The 19,390-nt window shown below is 47.1% G+C and overlaps 9 protein-coding genes across 9 annotated transcripts; 5 read left to right on the plus strand and 4 right to left on the minus strand.

Annotated features, from left to right (window-relative positions):
* Positions 1-339: 339 nt before the first annotated feature.
* On the plus strand, positions 340-2,673 carry N7483_007267 (putative exonuclease; the record flags this gene model as incomplete). Its single annotated transcript, XM_057090704.1, has 4 exons — positions 340-352; positions 410-557; positions 614-2,147; positions 2,194-2,673. The coding sequence occupies 4 exons, from the start codon at positions 340-342 to the stop codon at positions 2,671-2,673; spliced, it is 2,175 nt and encodes a 724-aa protein (XP_056945445.1).
* Positions 2,674-3,865: 1,192 nt separating this feature from the next.
* Positions 3,866-4,807, plus strand: N7483_007268 (Fig1 domain-containing protein; the record flags this gene model as incomplete). The annotated part of the gene is given in 4 exon segments (XM_057090705.1): positions 3,866-3,956; positions 4,036-4,175; positions 4,189-4,364; positions 4,429-4,807. 4 exon segments carry the CDS (start codon positions 3,866-3,868, stop codon positions 4,805-4,807), a joined length of 786 nt encoding a protein of 261 aa, XP_056945446.1.
* Positions 4,808-5,991: 1,184 nt separating this feature from the next.
* N7483_007269 (MFS transporter) lies at positions 5,992-7,794 on the plus strand (the record flags this gene model as incomplete). The annotated part of the gene is made up of 3 exons (XM_057090706.1): positions 5,992-6,300; positions 6,360-6,546; positions 6,605-7,794. 3 exons carry the CDS (start codon positions 5,992-5,994, stop codon positions 7,792-7,794), a joined length of 1,686 nt encoding a protein of 561 aa, XP_056945447.1.
* Positions 7,795-8,230: 436 nt separating this feature from the next.
* Positions 8,231-10,184, minus strand: N7483_007270 (rRNA 2'-O-methyltransferase fibrillarin-like protein; the record flags this gene model as incomplete). The annotated part of the gene is made up of 5 exons (XM_057090707.1): positions 8,231-9,302; positions 9,360-9,628; positions 9,685-9,866; positions 9,925-9,972; positions 10,040-10,184. The coding sequence occupies 5 exons, from the start codon at positions 10,182-10,184 to the stop codon at positions 8,231-8,233; spliced, it is 1,716 nt and encodes a 571-aa protein (XP_056945448.1).
* A 269-nt stretch (positions 10,185-10,453) lies between these two features.
* Positions 10,454-11,623, plus strand: N7483_007271 (RING finger domain protein; the record flags this gene model as incomplete). The annotated part of the gene is made up of 2 exons (XM_057090708.1): positions 10,454-10,655; positions 10,716-11,623. The coding sequence occupies 2 exons, from the start codon at positions 10,454-10,456 to the stop codon at positions 11,621-11,623; spliced, it is 1,110 nt and encodes a 369-aa protein (XP_056945449.1).
* A 234-nt stretch (positions 11,624-11,857) lies between these two features.
* Positions 11,858-13,589, minus strand: sld2 (the record flags this gene model as incomplete). Its single annotated transcript, XM_057090709.1, has 2 exons — positions 11,858-13,338; positions 13,445-13,589. The coding sequence occupies 2 exons, from the start codon at positions 13,587-13,589 to the stop codon at positions 11,858-11,860; spliced, it is 1,626 nt and encodes a 541-aa protein (XP_056945450.1).
* A 709-nt stretch (positions 13,590-14,298) lies between these two features.
* N7483_007273 (uncharacterized protein) lies at positions 14,299-14,808 on the minus strand (the record flags this gene model as incomplete). Its single annotated transcript, XM_057090710.1, has 2 exons — positions 14,299-14,543; positions 14,568-14,808. The coding sequence occupies 2 exons, from the start codon at positions 14,806-14,808 to the stop codon at positions 14,299-14,301; spliced, it is 486 nt and encodes a 161-aa protein (XP_056945451.1).
* Positions 14,809-16,259: 1,451 nt separating this feature from the next.
* On the plus strand, positions 16,260-17,423 carry N7483_007274 (NAD(P)-dependent alcohol dehydrogenase; the record flags this gene model as incomplete). Its single annotated transcript, XM_057090711.1, has 2 exons — positions 16,260-16,436; positions 16,518-17,423. The coding sequence occupies 2 exons, from the start codon at positions 16,260-16,262 to the stop codon at positions 17,421-17,423; spliced, it is 1,083 nt and encodes a 360-aa protein (XP_056945452.1).
* Positions 17,424-18,052: 629 nt separating this feature from the next.
* N7483_007275 (sucrase/ferredoxin-like domain-containing protein) lies at positions 18,053-18,986 on the minus strand (the record flags this gene model as incomplete). The annotated part of the gene is made up of 2 exons (XM_057090712.1): positions 18,053-18,628; positions 18,699-18,986. The coding sequence occupies 2 exons, from the start codon at positions 18,984-18,986 to the stop codon at positions 18,053-18,055; spliced, it is 864 nt and encodes a 287-aa protein (XP_056945453.1).
* Between the last annotated feature and the right edge of the window lie 404 nt (positions 18,987-19,390).

Consider the following 19,390-nt stretch of genomic DNA (forward strand, 5'->3'; position numbering starts at 1 on the left):
TTTGGTTGCTGTGGGCAGCTTCAGATAGCGGCGGTGATTAGATTTGATAAACTTTTTTTTGGGACTGGCAGAATTAAGCGGTATGTTACAACAACCACCGCCTTCCTTAATTTATCCCATCCTTGCAATCGCGTCGTCGCGTCTTGAGGGGAGCAAACGTGAACAAACATTCCATCAGTCATGTCGGTATTTACTTGGTGACCTCGACCTTGATTCTTTCTTCCTACCTCACTGGACAGCTTTTTTTTCGTGTTGTGCTTTCCCACTCTTCAACTCCGCATGTTATCCTTCTTCCAATAGACACGAGGACCCGCTTGAGCCTCGACCCCGGTGCCCGCCATGGGTATCAAAGGTGACTTGACTCGATGAAAGGGGAATGATGTTTCGACGTAAACTAAACCTCGAATAGGATTACATGGCCTTCTCAAGTCCATTCAAAAGCCATGTCATCTTAAGAAGTTTGCCGGGCAGACACTTGCTGTAGATGCCTATGGATGGTTGCACCGTGGAACGGTTGCTTGTTCCGTGGATTTGGTTCTGGAAAAGCCAACCAGAAAGTAAGAGCTCTAACAGACGATAATCCTCACAATTCCCTTGATACTGACAAAAGTAGGCACATTGATTTTGTTCTACACCGCGTTCGTATGCTTTTGTTCTTCGGAGTGACCCCCTACCTTGTTTTCGATGGCGACAACCTTCCGAGCAAAGCAGCCACCGAGGCTGATCGACACCGCCGCCGTCAAGAGAGCAAAGCATTGGGCTTGGACCTTCAACGCAAAGGAAGAATGACAGAGGCCTATCAGGAATTCCAGAAAGCCGTCGACGTGACACCGTACATGGCCCGTCAGCTCATTGAGGAGTTGAAGAAAATGAATGTACAGTATGTTGTAGCACCATACGAAGCCGATCCTCAGATGGTGTATCTCGAACAGCAAGGAGTTGTACAAGGAATCATATCCGAAGACTCGGATTTACTTGTGTTTGGTGCGAAACGTCTGCTGTCCAAGTTGGATCAGCATGGTGATTGTATTGAAATCAATAGAGCCGACTTTACAGCTTGTCGGGAAGTGAGCCTTGTGGGCTGGAGTGATGCTGATTTCCGTCGAATGTGCATTTTGAGCGGATGTGATTATTTGGCTAATATTCCTAAGATGGGGCTCAAAACGGCTTATCGCAGCATCCGCAAGCACCGGACTGTAGAGAAAGCTTTGCGGATGCTTCAATTCGATGGCCAATTCAAGGTCCCAGCAGATTACCTTGTGAACTTCAAGCAGGCTGAACATACTTTTCTGTACCAACGTGTTTTCTGTGAAGAAGCTAAACGACTTGTGACTTTATCGACACCCGAGGAGGGCATCAACCTCAATGACATGCCATTTATTGGCCCAGATGTGGATCCAGAAACTGCGGCTGGGGTGGCATCCGGGGATTTGGACCCAATGACGAAATTGCCCATTGACTTGAAACCGTGGGCTGCAGGAAGATACACCTGGGGCATTAGTCGTCGTCAGACTTTGGGTTCGTCTTCCGAACTGAAGCCCAGTAAGCGGATCAACTCGTTCTTTACACCGAGGCGCACGCCTCTGCAGGAGCTGGACCCAAACAGTTTGACACCCTCGCCGAGTCAGCAAAGACTCCTGGAGCGCAATATGAACAACTCCTGGCAACCAAATTCGGCGCCCTTGCGCTCCAACACAACTAGATCTACTCCACTGAGGGCTGTTTCTGACCAGAGTCTCAGCCCTATGGTTCGAAGCGTTGAACGAAACACATTCTTGGCTCATACTACACGGGCTTCATCCACTTTGCAACCGACCAAGCGACAGCGGCTATGCTCTGAAACTGAGGATGACTCCCTCCCTCCCCATCCCCCTGTGCAGAGTCGATTCTTTGCAGGTGGAGACCAAGCTAGTCCTAGCGGCCAGAAGGTGTCTCGAAGCAAGAAACCACGAAAGTCGACCCTGGACGTATTCTCAGATGAGATCGCAGAGGACATCTTTTCGCAAATTCCTGACTCTGACATCAAAGGCCAGCCGGCTAAAGATGAGGGAAAGAGTGCACACGAAGAATCATCCTCCGGTGGCGAACAGACGATGACTGCAATGGACTCCAAGGCTGAGAATGAAGAAATGCCAAAAGAGACCCCAGTCGCACCCCCAGAGTGGCGTATCTGAGGACCCTCAATTCAACCAGGCACTTGATTACCATATCCACCGACAGAATTCGGACATTCACTCTAAGTTCTCGTTCAACTCTGGATCGCAGCCCCAGTCCCCTGCAACTCGCTCCCCTATGACCAAGATTCCGGTGATTCGGTCTGGCCAGACGGTTGCATTGCAGTCATCTCCTCGCACCCCGGGAGTTGGCTTTCAGAGAACCCCTCAACGAAACCGCCTGACTCCATTGCAGCGTATGGGTCAAAACGCTCTTCACCGTTCTCAGAGCATTACGTTCCCCACTGCTCGTCCCCAAACCAATTTTATTTCCAATTCCATTTCCAATTCCTCGGACTCCCAGACGGACGAGACCCCGATTTCTACACCTGCTCATACTCCTCATGGCAGCGAGGATCTCATGGTCCCGAATAGCGATGATTCGGAAGAGGAGATCTGTACCAGCTTCGGGCAAACCACCAAGCTGAATCTCCAGCGGTTTTCGTTTGGGGCCGAATAAGGCAAGGCGACTAAGTTTCTGGGTACTAAGCATTTTTAGGTATTGGGTATGGAGTATTGAACGGGACACAAGCACTTTGTAGTTTGTGGAGAGCATTTTCATGGAACGGTATCCATATTTTTTTCTTTTTCTTATTACTCTTGGCGTGGAGTACATGGGGGGTCATTTTTGATCATTATCTTATCTTTGGACGCTTCATTTTTAGTACCCACAATATGAAACAGCATTAGCATTATCTTTTCTTCTTTTAAAATCCCTTAATTCCCCAAATTAGAATTCACTGTTGCCTGATTTGGGGGGGAAATACTCCGTACTAAGTAAGTATCCACCAAAAAAGATTCCGTAACCTCGCAGTTACATATCCAATATGGTTAAAGTGTGGAGGCTGGGGATGAAGCCACGACTTATCAATTGATCGGAGTGGCGCCTTAGTGGAGTTCACTGAGATCTGATCAACGCTAATCTATTTTAGGTCTAGTGTATGTGAATGGGCGCCACAATCCCTGGCAGAATATCCCAAATACGTAGGCGGTCAAAACTGGTTACCAGGGAAGCGGGAGAGTAAACAAAGACGGTTGGCCCAGCCTCCCAGATTCCCATACTTCCCGTCTCCATCCCCAGCCTCCAAGGGACAATTGACGTGGAATTTGAGCCTGACTTGGATTTTCCTGGATAGCTACGAGCTTTTTCTCCCCCTGCTTCCATTCCTTCTACACATTCCTCTCTTTTGACAACTCCTCTGTGTTAAAACACAAAGGTAGTGCAAGAAGTTCCATATCTGACCTATTTTGAATCTCGTTATCTAGGTGCGATTCGGATCAAAGACCTGACCGACTTTCGATTGTTTACGTGCACTTCACTGGGCACGATACATCAACCAAGTACCAAATCTTCTCCTCGCACCTCTCTTCACATTCTTTCTCCGCATTCCTGTCAATCGTGACGTCGAACTTAATCCACGGCTTCCAGAGATCTACGATCTTTCAATCAATCAAGTCGTCGCAGCTTGCCTCGATCGCAGGTTTTGACCCTATTTGTCGATCGCAAATACTCCTTCTCGGAGCACCGAGGAGTGAGACAAATAACGTGAAAGAGAAAGGCCAATTGCGGGCCATCGTTGGTCGCAATGCCTGTCAATTTCGCAGCCGGATGGGCCCGTATGTGATAATCAATAACTCTCATAACAATTGTGATGTATGCTTACTTGAATACAGGATTCATTCCCATGATCGGGTACCACCATGTGTTGATGGTCATCATAGCAGTCGCTATTATCCTACTATGTAAGTTCGAATATGTCTTTTCATCCATTCCTGGAATGGAAAACCTTGGAGTTCAGGAATGTGACTAACTCTCTCTCAGCACTCTTGTTGGCGGGTTGCTCTTCATCGTCTCCACAGATTCCCGATATCTTCCTGATATCGATGTACTATGAAAGCTACAAGCCGAACTTCGCATTATCTCAAGTCGATCCGGGTGTAACAAGCGCTATCGCAAACATTGTGAATAGCGCAGAGCTTCGAGGTCCGAGTTGGCTACTTTGGTATCTGCATTCAACCTGATCATGGTTCATACATTTGCAATGCCAATGCCACCGCACTCGCCGAAGTTGTTACTGTCGATCAAGATCCACTTAATCTGATTTGGGTTGCCTCGACTTTCAAGGATGCAGTAGTTTTCCCATACCTTCTGTACGTCTGATCTGTTCTCCCTTCCCTCTATCTATCACGTTCCTGATACTAATGAAATTCACAGCATCGTGGCCGTCATCCTCGCCTTCTTCTGTTTCATCTTATTAGCCACATTCCCTGGCTGGCACGAAGAACCAGATGAGACAGGTGACTCCGTCGAGGTCAAGCCATTTCCCTCACGTCCTGTGTCTCAAGCTGCGCTTGCCCTCATCTTCGTCTCTTCGATATTCGTCCTAGTATCGGTGTTATGGCAACATACAGCGTCCGTCGCAGCAAGCACCATTGCCCAAGATATGGGTAATGGCAGCGTCAAGAGCGGTGTCGGCACCTCAGCCATGGTGCTGGGTTGGTTCGGCTTCGTCCTCTTAGTCGTGGTCACGATTGGTCTTCTCGTTATGATTCTCAGTATCAGACTCATTAAGAAACTGACTGATGAAGACTAAACGACATGATCTTTCTTTTGACTTTTTTTTTGCTCTTCTTGCTTTGATGTTTTACGCTACCCTTTTGCTCTCAACAATACGACAACGACACTACACCTTATATCCGACACACGACACGAATGGAAAACGACTAATCTCTATGAGCTCACGGCAATGGCTCAATCTCTACGGTACGGAATGGATGTCATGGGACATGACTGAGGCGATATGTCTCATGGGAACTGGGAATTGGAAATTTGAATCTCGCGAACATACTAGAGGATCAGGATCCTCACATTCTATTTGCTCTATGGCCTAAAAATTGTCATATTGCGAGATTCCAAGTTGCTATCTCTCGTATTAATCTTATACGGGGGCTCTGACATAGACAGAATGCAATCTACTTTCCTGTACAGCTCCACAATGGTGTTCTTGGTATCTCTCTGTATTTGATCTTCCTCGCGTTCTTATGCTACGCATGTACAAAACCTGTTTATAGGCTTACCGACAATTGTTCTCTCGTCGCAAATTTGACTTTATTCTGATCACCAATTCTTTCATCGCATTTGCTTGTCCTATTAGGGAGTCGAATATTTAGCTCGGATTCGATAGTTAAAGTAACAATGATAAATTTTTGAAAACAACTTGAATTTCTCCACTTTTTCATTCTTATACATCATAGTACTATGTATTTTGTTTTTTGTCTTGCATATGAGCTTACTATGCACATATGCATGAGATCTGATCAAATCTCACATCCGTCGGAAGAACATGTCTTGACGTCATGGTTCTGGCCACAACCTTCTAGATCCATCAAAATGTGGATGGGTAGTTAGAATAGTGTAATTTCCACAGTCTATTTGGTATCTTGCCCCAGTTTTACCCATTATTAACCTGCTTCTAATCTTTCGGACGCAAAATAAGCAATTGCCACCATATCCGGGTATACGGCTTTACGGACTGCATCAGTCATTGCACTTAAGCCTACTAACGGATGTATCTAAATCCGACATTGATAGTATGAATCAACATTTAAGATGAATGGATTTCTCTGGTACTACAAAAAACTAATTGTAACCCTCAATTTTACATCTTAATCTACCGATCAGCCATCCAGCTGAAGAGATACCACATTTAAGCACTTGAACTTGTCGCCTTTACTCGGATCTGCATCCTGCTCAACAGGACTATACTCTCGAGATCTCATGGAGACTCTACGAGACACTGCCTTTGGCAAGCTTGTCCGCTTAGCCACCCGCTATCAATGGATGCAATACCCAGAAGAACAAGACTCATCCATTTGGGTCGAGTATCTCAAGACCGAAACGCAGAAAGAAGAGGCTACTTCCATAGCGGATACCCAAAATGAGAACCCTGATGATCTGGAAGCCTGCGGGATCTATACCGTCATGTCCCAAGTATCGACTCGGAGCCGACGGATGTCATCAGCTTCCACAATCGGTGCTCCAGTTCAATCTATTGTGATTAGTTGGCGAGGACCGGATGATCCAGAGGTGAGTTGTGAATAAATCAGGGATCTACTATAGCAATAGCTCGTACTAATGATGTATAGAATCCCCAAAACTGGAGCACGAAGAAGAAGTTCTTCGTTAGCACCTTAATCTGGTTCCTGACTTTCGCCATTTACATCGGCTCTTCAATTTATTCACCCGGTATTCCTGGCGTCGAAGAACAATTCGGTGTAAGCAGTGTTGCCGGTACACTTGGCCTGACACTATTCGTCGCAGGCTACGGACTTGGTACATTAACCCAGAACCTGAAATTGCACGTTTGCATCGCATACTAATACCCTTATAGGACCAATGATCTGGGCACCATTATCCGAAATCCCAATGATAGGTCGAAGCCCAACATACGTCCTAACTCTATTCGTCTTCGTCTTCTTCAATTTCGGCATCATCTACGCCAAAAACTTCGGCATGCTTCTCGCCTTCCGCTTTTTAACCGGATTCATCGGTTCGCCCGCTCTAGCCACTGGTGCCGCCTCAATGGGCGATATCTGGAGTCCCAGAATCCGAGACTACATGATCGGTATCTGGGGTATGTTCGCTATCTCCGCACCCGTGCTAGGACCCATGCTAGGTGGGTTCGCATTCTCGGCAAAGGGATGGACATGGACTATTTGGCAATTACTTTGGGTTTCGGCCTTTGCCTTTGTTCTACTATTCTTTGGTCTACCCGAGACATTCGCGCCTAATATCCTTGCGCGAAGAGCGCGTCGAGTCAGGAGGATTACAGGCAACTCGGCATACATGGCTGAATCTGAAATCGAGATTAAGGAGATTCAGTCTGTGGATTTGGTGTTTGAGGCTCTGATTCGTCCGTTTCAACTTTGCTTCGCTGAACCGATTGTCCTGCTTCTGAATCTTTATATTGCCTTGATCTATGGAATCCTTTATATCTGGTTTGAGGCATTTCCTATCATCTTTGAAGAGCTTCATGGATTCAATCCCGGTGAAGGTGGACTTGCGTTCCTTGGTATCTTGATTTCAACCTGCTGCCTTGTTATCCCAGGCTACTTCTACTGGAAATATAAGTACCAGTCTAAGTATTTTGATGAGAATGGGAATCTCGCTCCAGAGTGGCAGATGCCACCTGCCTGTGTTGGTGCCTTTGCACTACCGATTTCTCTTTTCTGGTTTGGTTGGACTGGTAACTTCGCCAGTGTGCATTGGATTGTCCCGATTATTGCATCCATGCTGTTCGCTGTGGGTGGTTGCTTGATTTTCAACTCTATCTTTTGTTACCTTGCGCATGCCTATCCCCGGTACGCGGCGAGTGTGCTCGCTGGGAATGATTTCTTGCGCTCGTCGTTTGGGGCTGGGTTTCCCTTGTTTGCCACTGCAATGTTTCATAATTTGGGGATTGGGTGGGCTTGTACCTTGCTAGGATGTCTGACGATTGTGTTTATGCCGTTTCCTTTCATTCTGTTCTTTAGAGGTCGGAAGATTCGGTTGGCTAGCAAGTTTGCTCGTCATGACATTTGAAAAAACTGGTGATGTGTTAATGCTATACCCAAAATGTTAGACTATGAGTCAATTAATGAGATTTGTATGATTCGAAGTTTTCTCTGTTTATCCAATGCCCTTTCAAGTTTCAACCTAGACCATTCAAGATCTAGATTGTGTAGACCGGATAAATCATCGATGTCTAGATGGAGGTGAAATTGTACCGAGATATTGTTTGGTATGTGAACTAGGTAGTGAGCATGAGTATGGGAGAATATGGAAATGGTGATAGTAATAATTCATCATCGTTGCTGAGATGAGCCTCATCGCCTGGGCATCTGATACTAATGACTGTAATTGACTCCAATATGCGTCACCCATGCACGGAACAACGTGGAAACTTCATAAACGCCAATAGGAGAGATCAGTGAAGTAATACCATCACTCAACAGTAGGATAGTCATACACCGTGACTTCAGTAATCCATTTGAAATCCACCACCACCGTGGCCTCCCTTGTTCTCATGCGATCCTTCATACGGGTTATTGCCGTAGTCATCCAGTGACTTGTAGTAAGGATTTGAACCACCTTCTCGATCACGACCTCCGCGACCACGACCACGACCTCGGCCACGGAATTGCCCACGTCCCCGACCACGTCCTCTACCCCGGTAAGCACCACGTTGGTTGCCGTTCTCCTCATTGTGACCCCGGTAATCCCCCGAAGATCGCTGTGGGTATGGGTGAAAGCTGTGATCTTGGTTCTCATAATTGCCACCATGGGCGGCGATTTTGGGGTTGGGGGCATCATCTTCATAATATTGATGGTAACGCTTCTTGAAATTCTTAGGAGCAGATGGAGGACCACCGGCCCTGTCATCATCTTCAACGCGCAGAACTACCTTCTCTCCAACAACAGTATCAAATGTTAATGTTTGACTTGGTGTAGCAGGCTCCCAGTTGGTGATTCTGGACGCTTCAACAGGACGAGCTCCTTTACGAATGGCTAGAACAATCAGAGGCACAGGGTTCTCAGAGTAGATCTGCTCTGTTGACGGGACTGGTGTGACACGGGCAGCGAAGATCCTATTTTCGGAGACCGCCGTTCCAGTAACCTGCCATTTTAGTTTCTTCCCAAGGCCACCGACTTGATTCAAGACCGAATTTGGAGCCGGACGGGGGGTTATCAGGACATTGTTAGCCATTAACTTGACGTCTTCAGAAAGCCCATTAGGTAAAATTGGGGCAAGAACTTCTTCAAGTATGCGCTGGGAGTCGTCTTGAGAAATTAAATATCCAGTGTAAATGACTGTACGCTTGATACGCATGTATCGATGAAAGCCCTTGTACTTCCCCACAGATGGGTTCTGCATGGTACCATTGTGCGAATTGATCATGCGCTGCACTTCGGACACTTCAGTTACTGGGTCAAGGTAGGTTGATTCCTCGGATACCTGGATGACCTCGGCCGTAATGGGTTTCCGGGTATCGGCAGATGCATGCAGTGACCTGTTCATGTTGTCCAAATAATCACGGAATCCTTTGACACTGCAAACGAATTAGCAAAAAATAAAACAAACCCCGGTAACACAGCAGCAAACTTACTGCTTTGGTCGGTCCTCGTACACCCGAATTTCTTCGGCCTCGCCATAAGTGAAGATCAGGTCCTCGAGGAATGTGTGTTTGAATACGCCGGTTGAGGGAAACCGGTGCCCATTAGGTCCAACATCGGGCTTAAGACAAATCATATCGAACTCCAGCTTCTGGCTGGCCACCATGCGCTTGACGACATCGGCAAAGCCTGCTTCATTGCGGCCTGTGAGGAGAACCGTCACAGCATCCTTTTGCTCCATGCTGAGTCTCACCAGTCGCATCTGGTCTTGATTAGTAAAGCGCGTCCTTTGGTTCCATTGATACCTAGTAGGCTCACGATATTTTCATTCCACCATCCCTGCCAAGCGCGTGGTTCTTCCTTTTCCATTCCCTGGCCCGTAGCCGAAAGGATATTTGGATCATGCCACCAACCGCCATTGGCGAAGTGTGTTTCCGATTGCAGGTGTCCAATAGTACTTCCATGCCAGATTTGAGGGTTGGGGAGGGGACTTTGAAATACTGGGGTAGTCGGACATCAGTAAACAGAACCCTTTTGTAACCGAGTTCACCAACTCACATGTATTATCGAAATCATAAACATGTATGGCCTTAACTTGCGAGATAGCTGTAATGGGAGGTGTTAGCTCAGATGATTCCATACTCGGTCCATCAGTCCCAAAGTGGTCCCTTACCGGGAAGCTCCCTATTAGCGACCGACCACCGCTTCAACCCTGTCAATGTGTGCTGAGCCCCTGCGGAAGTACCGTACGACATCTTTTGGGCTAGTTTTCCGTGTCGAGTTAGCTTCTCGGAGACAACAGCTTTGGCGGAACGCATTTGGAGCTGATTCCGGAGGAGTAAAGTCTGGTTCAGTTAGTACATCTCTCGTGTCCCGAGATATTCTGTTCAGGGAAAAGCACTTTCCCAAGGTCAGAGGTTTTCCTGGGGTAAAGTGATAGTACTGGGCAGTGAGTTGACTGCACTCATAGGAAGGCGCGAGTGACTCCCTTTTTTCTGCCGGCGCGTGGTGGAGGGCGGTGGGCTTATCTATCTCATCCCCCCAGCTTCATTCGACTTACTTCATGTTAGACTGCTGCTTCTCCTTCATGGCAGAAAATGGGCATCTACAACAGGAGATATTACAAAGAACCCTACAGGAGGTAGCTAGGGAAGAGACCGATAGTGACCCCTGTGTTATCTGTCTGGAATCCATCACCGAGCCAAGCATAGCGAAGCCATGCAACCATACCAACTTTGATTTCTTATGCTTGATTAGCTGGCTGGAACAGCAGCCCAACTGTCCTTTATGTATGTGTGACTTAGTTTCTCTGCGTGAATTTGATGTGAATCTGACTAACTGTTCCATAGGTAAAACCCAGCTCACAGCTGTGCAATATGACCTCAAAGCACCTCTAGGTCCCAAAACATACAATGTGCCACCCAAAGATCAAGATCGACCCGGACCACCATCCCGAGGCCCTCCCTTGAGTCGCGGATATGGGGCCAGACGAGGCAGAGCTAGATATCCACGCCCCTGTGTGCGCGACCAAACGTCGCCCAATGATCCTCTCGCTGTGCGACGCAACGTCTATCGCAACCAACTATACTCCCTTCACGTTGGATCGAATCGGTTGTCGCAATACAGTGAGGTGACAGCAGCAGACTTCAGCCGAGATGAAGCACTTGTTTCTCGTGCGCGCAAATGGATTCGTCGAGAACTGCAGGTTTTCACCTTCTTGAATCCGGAGACAGAGGCGGACGAAGCGCGGGATCGGGATCGAGTACCTCGCCCGGGAAACCAGCGACTGGAAGAACGTCGGGCGAATAATGCCGAGTTTCTGCTCGAGTATGTTATTGCCATTTTGCGCACTGTCGATATTAGAGGCAGTGCGGGGCAAGCGGAGGAGCTTCTGAGGGACTTTATCGGACGTGATAATGCTCGTCTGTTTCTCCATGAGTTGCTTGCGTGGCTGAGAAGTCCATATGTTTCCTTGCAGGACTGGGATCGCCATGTACAGTACCCGAGACAGACACAGCACTCTGATTACGGGCGTGCGCAAAGTTCTGGTCGCAGGGATTGTCTTCCTGCTCATGCTCAGTCTGGGCCTCGAGCTCGAAGTGCATCTCCGATTGCGGAAGGACGCGAGAGAACTTTGTTTGATCGAATCTCGAGACCAGAGCCAGGATCCACGTCAAGAGATCGACGCCCGCGTTCTCGGCCTTATCATCATTCTAGACCGCCGCGACATTTTATTGATCGATATATCCCAGACTAAAAGAGTTAGACGTATACACTAGATCAATGGATACTGATGAATTAATGTCCAAACTTAAACAACCTTGGAATACTGAACACTTAAGTACTACTAAGAGTATTGTAGCTGGGATGGCCATTCTAAAGACGGGACAGGTCGATAATGATGACTGAGTATTATGAAACCTAGGTATCTATGCTTTGTTTTAATGCAATCGTTAAACATCATGAAGAATAAACCAATTCCTCGAATCCTCTATCGCCTGCGAAAGCGTCCACCACGACCTCGAGATCCTCTGTTACCAATCTTCAAAGATCGGTAATTCGCATGAGCTTGAGGGTTAAGCTTACGAACTCTGGGCTGTTTCTCTTCTTTCTCGGGTTCTTTGTTTTGCGCAGGCTTCGCAGGAGGTTCCATAGCAGTCGGTTGAGACATTGAGACAGCCTCTCTAATTCGCTCAGAGAAACTCTTAGGTCGAGACACCGGCTTCGCCTTTTCGCCATATTCAGGATCATCATCGGAATCATCAACTTCTGTATCGCCTTCAAAATCGGATCCTGCTTCGAAGATAGAATGTAGAGAGGCAACATCCTCACCGGCATCTCCATAAGCATTCTCAATGTCTGAAGGAACTTCCTGAACTTGTGTCTCCGGAACCGCAGCCACTTCATCCTCGAACTCCTCGTCAGATGGAACCGGTTCAGGTTCCTGGACCTTCGGCTTAGGTTTGGAGATAACAGGTCGCATGTTAGCCCGTCTGGTAGTTCGCTTTTGGCCCTTCTTCTTATATGGGCGCTCGTTCTCAGCTGGTTGGCTTTCCGGAACTTGAAAGTTCATTGCTTCCTGCTCTTCTTCGATCTCTCGGAGGATATCCCATTCATCTTCTAGACGCTCTTCTTCCATATCGCGGAGACCTTGTACTAAATGTGATAGTCCTCGTCCTGCGAATTGAAGTGGTTTTCGTGATGCGATGGGGCTCAGTCCATTGTTATCTGTGCTTGATGCTGGGAAGCGGTTGCTATTTGAGCGACGGAGGAAAGACGGTGTCTCGGATGGATTTGAGTGTCGGGATACTGAAGCTTCTGGTGCATGCATTTCGTTTTCTTTGGTATTATTGTCTTCTGCTTCCACCATGGCCGCATAGCGCATTGTTGTGGGCGTTGCAAAGAGATTGGCGAGGTAGAATTGCTTCGTTGAAGATGCGGGGGTTCGTGATAGTCGTAGTGATTCTATTTCTTCTTCGGGTTCTTCGGCGATAGGTTCAAAGTGCTTGGGTTTGGATGGTGTTTGGAACCCTGCTCCTAGCACGTCCTTCTGTCTTTTCACTGACGGAGTGGCCTTGCTACTGCCGCCAGACTCGGACAGCATGTCAAATAGTCCGAGAGCCTTTCCATCGCGTTGTGGGGTCGGTCCAATGGCGGCTTTAAGGGGTGAGGGTGCTGATAGACCATGTACATGGCTACTAGGACTGAACAATCGTCGGAAAGTGGAGGGTGAGTCGTAGGGATCGAGTTGCGAGGGGTGATTCTTGGTGCGAATGTTAGATGGGGTTGCAAAGAGGCCCTTTGCTGATTTTCGAGGCGTAATGGCACTGTTATCTTTGTAGGATGGGCCAGTCGGAGAGCCATGTTTTCGCTTTTTGGATGGGGATTCCGTCGCATGGTGTTGACGATTTTCGCGCCGAGTGAGAACAGCCTCTAGGTTCTTAAGCTGGCCATACTCCTTGTATTTCGTGGCTAAAACAGACATTAGATCAAATCCTGAATCGCATTAAGTTGCATAAAATTGCGAGGATGTTTGCGTTTTGTTTTAGACGCATCACGCGAGCAAGCTTCAACGTACCAATATCCGGCCTCTCCTTGATATCCTCTCGACTTGGCTTTTTGCCACGAGTAGTCATAAACTCCTTTTCCCATGTTTTCAAATCTGCTCGCACAGCGACAGCTTGTGCAGCAATATCTGCTCGAGACTGGTTGTGATCGGTCATATTTGTGTTTTATCGAAGTGTCGAACGCGGAGAATGAGACGCGAAGGCAATTAAAACGCGGTGACGTCGCGTGTCCCGCGGCCCGAGCGCCGATCTATGAAAAGCACTGGTTACCCTTTTAGATACTGAGATGATAAAAAAATAGAAAGTAGATAACCACATATATTACCAGATATCACATGTGCAGTGAGTATGTCAATGAGACCTGAAGGTTCATAGGTACCTACCTGGGTAGCTACTACGGTACTAGAATGTAGTAGCCAGCTCTCCAGCATTGAAGCAACATTGAATGGCAAGAAGTACTATTTACAGGGGAGGAAAACATCACTCTTCTACAAATCAGATAATGTACTAGTATGTCCATCCTTCGATGTTCCCGTTCCATCTTGGACTACTCCAGTCCGAGTCACATTCACAAGGCATTTTCACCATTTTGAATCTCTTTCACCACTTTGAATCTTGCGAGCCAAAAATTATTCCATTTTTGTTTGTTGTTCCACTCCCGCACAGAAACTTTCTCCCAATCTCTAGATCCTATCCAGAAGAGCGTTCTTTCTCTCTTATCCCAGACAAGATTGTCCATTCCCGAGATCACTGGCCAGAACCCAACTCAGAGGATCGTACTAAATTCAGATTATTATATCATTTATAGTATAAGGAAAGTAATAACATACCTCAACGTATCTATAAAGGCATGACGAATTAAATTTCATTCAGCACTATCCATTGCCCAGAAGACACTAGGACTGTCAAGTCGGATACCTGGTACAATAGACCACACAATAAAGGTCATAAACCCGCCGGGTACCGGGTCATCCACAGACTGAGTTGTTTCCTCATATGCCAATAGTCTTGGTGTGATTTCTGATGCGTCAGGGTTGTCACGCAGTATCATGTAGGCCTTTAATTCCTCTGATTTTGCTTGCGAGGCCTGCGAGGCTCGAGTCGCATCCACTTACAAGTTCCTTATTTGAACACTGAACTTGAATCTCATGCGCATGATGGCCGTTGTGGTAGTCTGGCTGTTGGTACACTTTGATTTCACACTTGCGAAGGACTCTGCGTCAGGGCTGAAATCTTCTTCTGATAGTTGAAAATCATCTTCTTTCGTGACCTCGGAAACGATCCAGCTGGTTGGTATGGGCTCGGCAAGGCTGATAATGGAGTTGGGCGCGGTGAAGCGGCGCATAGAACCCTGCTGGAACCACGAAAAGGGCATGGTGGCGGTAGGATTGGAAGAGAATGGGCATTTTGTGATGGGTGATGGGTGATGAAATTGGTGGAATGATGAAATGGTGATGTGGTGATAAGTAGTCAGGTCAGTGTCCCCAAATGTGCATGTGTCACACGAGGCTCAGCTCAGACCAGACTTTTCGAAGAATATCTCAAGTTCTATATATTCAAGTAACTTGCATTTTATCAAACTGAGAGGAATACTTACACACAAGGCCACCAAGAAGAAGAGATTTACAGATTTTCAATAATCTTAGGCTCTTAGCAGTCAAGATTGTGATTGAGTTGCGGGTATGACAAGTTCCAAGCTTTCAAGTTGGAGAGTGGGGGTTCATGTTTCTAGATGATTCAGGAAACCCCTCGATAAGTGGATGTCATATATGTCAAGTAGATCAGTCACAGCTCAACGCTGGCACTCAAGATATCGCAAGTGTTAGTACTCACGCTTCATTTGAGTTATACAAGCACTCATCATGGCGGTATATTACCGGGCTGCATTTGAACGTCTAACGGTTTCCTGATCCAAATTTCTCTGCGAAAAATGGTTTGCTCAGAAGCTGGAGGCTTATGTCGTACTTCCGATCATACTATTTCAGGTATTGAGCAATTTGTCCTTGATTCGATATGAGAACCCAAAAGATCGATGTCCAGGTGGATTTTGGTTGCTCTTTCCGCATTAGTGCTCACCCTCTCGCCGCTTTTGCTCACTGATCAGCTCTCCATTTTGAACTACATAGGTGTAAGGTGTTTCCCATAACTCCGGCTGGCAAAGTATAAGTAGGATATTCATAGTGAAAGCCGAGGTAATCTTGTCTATCTCCCTGTCAGCTTCGCTATTCGCGGGTCATAAAAATCCCGGAAAAGTTCCGCTGAGAGGACAAAACTCGGATTTAGCGGATCATTTCCCTTCGGTATCTGTCTCGGGAGAGAGTGCGTTCCATAGATCGATATACAGGATGTACAGGGATCCGCCACCGATGATTGGTTCCAATCACTGTCAGCAAGAGTCAGCAAGAGCCCTGGAGTCTGCAGAACTCCACGTACTCCACTCATTAACTCCGAACCATACTTCCTCCCCGGTCATCATAAGAAGTTGCACGTGGCACAAGTGGACCTGACTCATCACTCTAAAGCCAAAAGACTTGGGAGAGAACAGCAAACTACTGTATTTCTTCACGGACATAATAGATTACGCCCGCGATGACTCGGAACGTTGGAAAAAGCGGGTCCATCTTGAACCATGAACCAACTCTGCCTGGTAATAACCACGGAGAACCGCAAAGAATATATCCAGAATTTGATGGCGATGATTGATAATTTGGACAACTTGAAGCAGCTCTTCATATAAAGCCCTTGTTGAGGACCCTGGGAACTTCAAGTTCAAGTTTCACTAATCCAACAAACAACAAGTTCCAAGGTTATTGCAATTTGCGCAAAATGGGATCCACCGATTACCAATTCGAAGGCTGGATGGGCCTGAACAAGGAGGCTGCCCTTGGCAACATGGTTTGGCAAACATTTGACCCTAAGCCTTGGGAGGAGACCGACGTCGATATGCGAGTTACCCATTGTGGAATTTGTGGTTCTGATATGCATACCCTGCGCAGCGGATGGGTGAGTACAACCATGATCTTGGCGGGAGGAAATAGTATAAATTCAATGTGAGGGCCTCAACGGCTAATCATATAAAAATAGGGCGCATCTGATTACCCCTGCTGCGTGGGACACGAAGTCGTGGGTGTTGCTGTTCGGGTTGGCTCCAAGGCCGAGGGCAACATCAAGGTCGGTGACCGCGTGGGTGTCGGCGCGCAAAGCGGTGCTTGTCTGAACCAGGATGGTGACTGTGAGGCTTGTGCCACCGGCCTTGAGCAATTCTGCAACCGAATGGTTGGTACTTATAACGGAACCTATTCCAATGGCGGCAAGTCATATGGAGGGTACTCTCTCTACAACCGCAGCCCATCCCACTTCGTCGTGAAAATTCCCGACGCCATCCCCTCCGCCGAGGCTGCACCTATGCTTTGTGGTGGAATCACAACATATTCGCCTCTGCGACAAAACGGCTGCGGGCCAGGCAAGAAGGTTGGAATTGTCGGCGTGGGTGGCTTGGGTCACTTCGGTATTTTGTTCGCTAAAGCTCTTGGGGCAGACCGTGTTGTCGCGATTTCTCGCAGGGGAGACAAGAGAGAGGATGCGCTGAAGCTTGGAGCCGATGCCTACATTGCCACTGATGAGGATCCTGATTGGGTTCAGCAAAACGCACAGTCGCTTGATCTGATTATTTCAACGGTCTCCTCATCGAAAATGCCCATTGTCGGCTACAGCCAGTTGCTTCGGTTCCGCGGTACCTTCGTTCAGCTCGGAGCCCCCGAAGATGGCAGTCTCACTATCCCTGCCTTTTCTCTCCTCATGAAGGGCATCAAGCTGGGCGGATCATTGATCGGCAGTCCCGATGAGATTCGTGAGATGCTTGATCTTGCGGCTGCAAAAAAGGTGAAGCCTTGGATTGAGGAGCGGCCGATGAAGGAGGCCAACCAGGCAATCCAAGATATGGACGCGGGCAAAGCTCGCTTCCGTTACGTGCTGGTGAACGAATCCTGAATTGTCTCATGAGATTATTGGATATTCTCCAGCTTCCTATCATTGTATACATAGATCACTACTGGTTAGAGCGATAAAATATACAATTAGATCCATTTGAGCGTCAAAGTGATACTCAGATTCATTCAAAAATGTTGACCATTCCATTTTATCATGTTCAAATGTTAGGGGTAAATTACAGATCAATTTGATCCTCAGAAATCAGGCAATTACAGGTCATAGTATATGTGATTTGGCCTGATACACTTACCAGTTACTAGTAGTACTAACCACCACTGGCAGGCACAAACAGTTATTTTTATGTGTGGCAATCAATCATGATGGCATCACTAGAGTCATCACGGTTTAATCAAGCACTGGTGGGAAATATGTCGATAAAAGATCATTATGGACGAAGTGTATTTTAAAACCTTGAATTTCTTTCAATGTTTAGTCTATATGCAGTACGCTCTTGAATATCAAGATATTTCAACCTCGAGTGCTTGAAAGAACTTATCAATATATTAGGTAGCGCCCAACCAACTCTTACCAAAAAGACCTGATTCTTACTACATAGGTACTATCAAAATAGAAACTTCGAAGCTAATAAATGCAATATGAATTAAGAAATATGAAGCCCTCCAATCTCCTTACCAACTCGTCAATCCTCGCTCACGATCAAACCCTCCACGTAACTGGGTATCCGGATTGACCACCTTCCCCTGAAGAAGTGTATACTTCACCAACCCCTCACAATGTTCCGGTCGTATTCTCGCCAACCAGATCATCTGCTGTTCCTTCTTCCGGTAAATAAGCACATTCGCCGAGAACTTATGTCCACCCACATGTGACACGAAAAAGATCCCCGCTCCACCAGGTCGGGTATCATCTGCGTCGCGATCTAGCCCAAGAGGTCGCAGATGGCGCTCCAACTCCCGCTTGATCAGTGGGGCGGTAATTCCACATCGGGCGTCACGGCGACGGTGTGAACATAATAGGATCACGTAGTCTAGTTCGCATGGACGAGAAGTGATCCCTGAGGAGAGGGCGTCATTTTTCTCGTCTGGATTATCGAGAAATTGGTTGATAAGCTCCGGTACATTGGTCTGGGTAACAGAGTCCACGAATGTAAATGATGGGAGAATGAGTACTGTTGTAGGTTTATCGTACTCCTCCGAGCCTGAATGGTTTGGTGACTGTAGATTTGAAGCAGAGACCATGAAGCGCTATAGAATTCAATTAGTACTGCGAGTGATAAGGGACCTTGGGAGTGGAGAATTCCGTTGAGATACATACACCGCGTTTTGAACTCGACTGGTCTAGAGCTTCCATTAAAGAACCGGCCTCGTTCTCGACTTTCTCTTTCCAGTCGGTGCGTCCTGTTGCCACGAGGACATGGGAGTGGAATTCCTTGATGTGGCCATACAGAGGACGTATGGTATCGACTTTCACTTTGTCGGGGAATTGGATGGTGCAGTCTGCGCAGTCTTGCAGACATTCAGGTCCATCTTGCTTGGGATCCACTTGGGGGAAAATATAGTCGGGTGCGCGACCAGTGGCGAGTGAGAGTAAGGATTTCAACATGGTGTTGAGGGTAGTGAATTTCAAGGTTTAGGTGAATTTGAAGAAGGATACTTTTTTTTCTTCTTTCAGTCTTTAAATGTTTTCTTTTTTCTGGGTGCCTGAGATTATCGCTGCAGAGTAAGTCCGAGAGCGCGAGCCCGAAACGTTAATCCCGACGCGGCTCCGCTTTCTTGGAGATTTCCGAGAGACGAATAGGTTACTCATTAATAGATGCAGATCAGATTCTGCAGTCATCATAGATATGAGTAATCATATTATATTTGCCTCGATTTTATCTGCATTTTGCCAAGCTTCAGGGGCATTCGAAATGTTCTTGCACATCCCTGCATGATTCTAAGGTTCAGGTTATTTTGATATGAAGGAAACCTGACTATGTGCTGGACCCAGTTAATTGATTACTTCAA

The sequence above is a fragment of the Penicillium malachiteum genome, assembly GCF_028827825.1.
Source record: "Penicillium malachiteum strain IBT 17515 chromosome Unknown utg000003l:1.0-4950554.0:1.0-4952489.0, whole genome shotgun sequence".
NCBI lineage: Eukaryota > Fungi > Ascomycota > Eurotiomycetes > Eurotiales > Aspergillaceae > Penicillium > Penicillium malachiteum.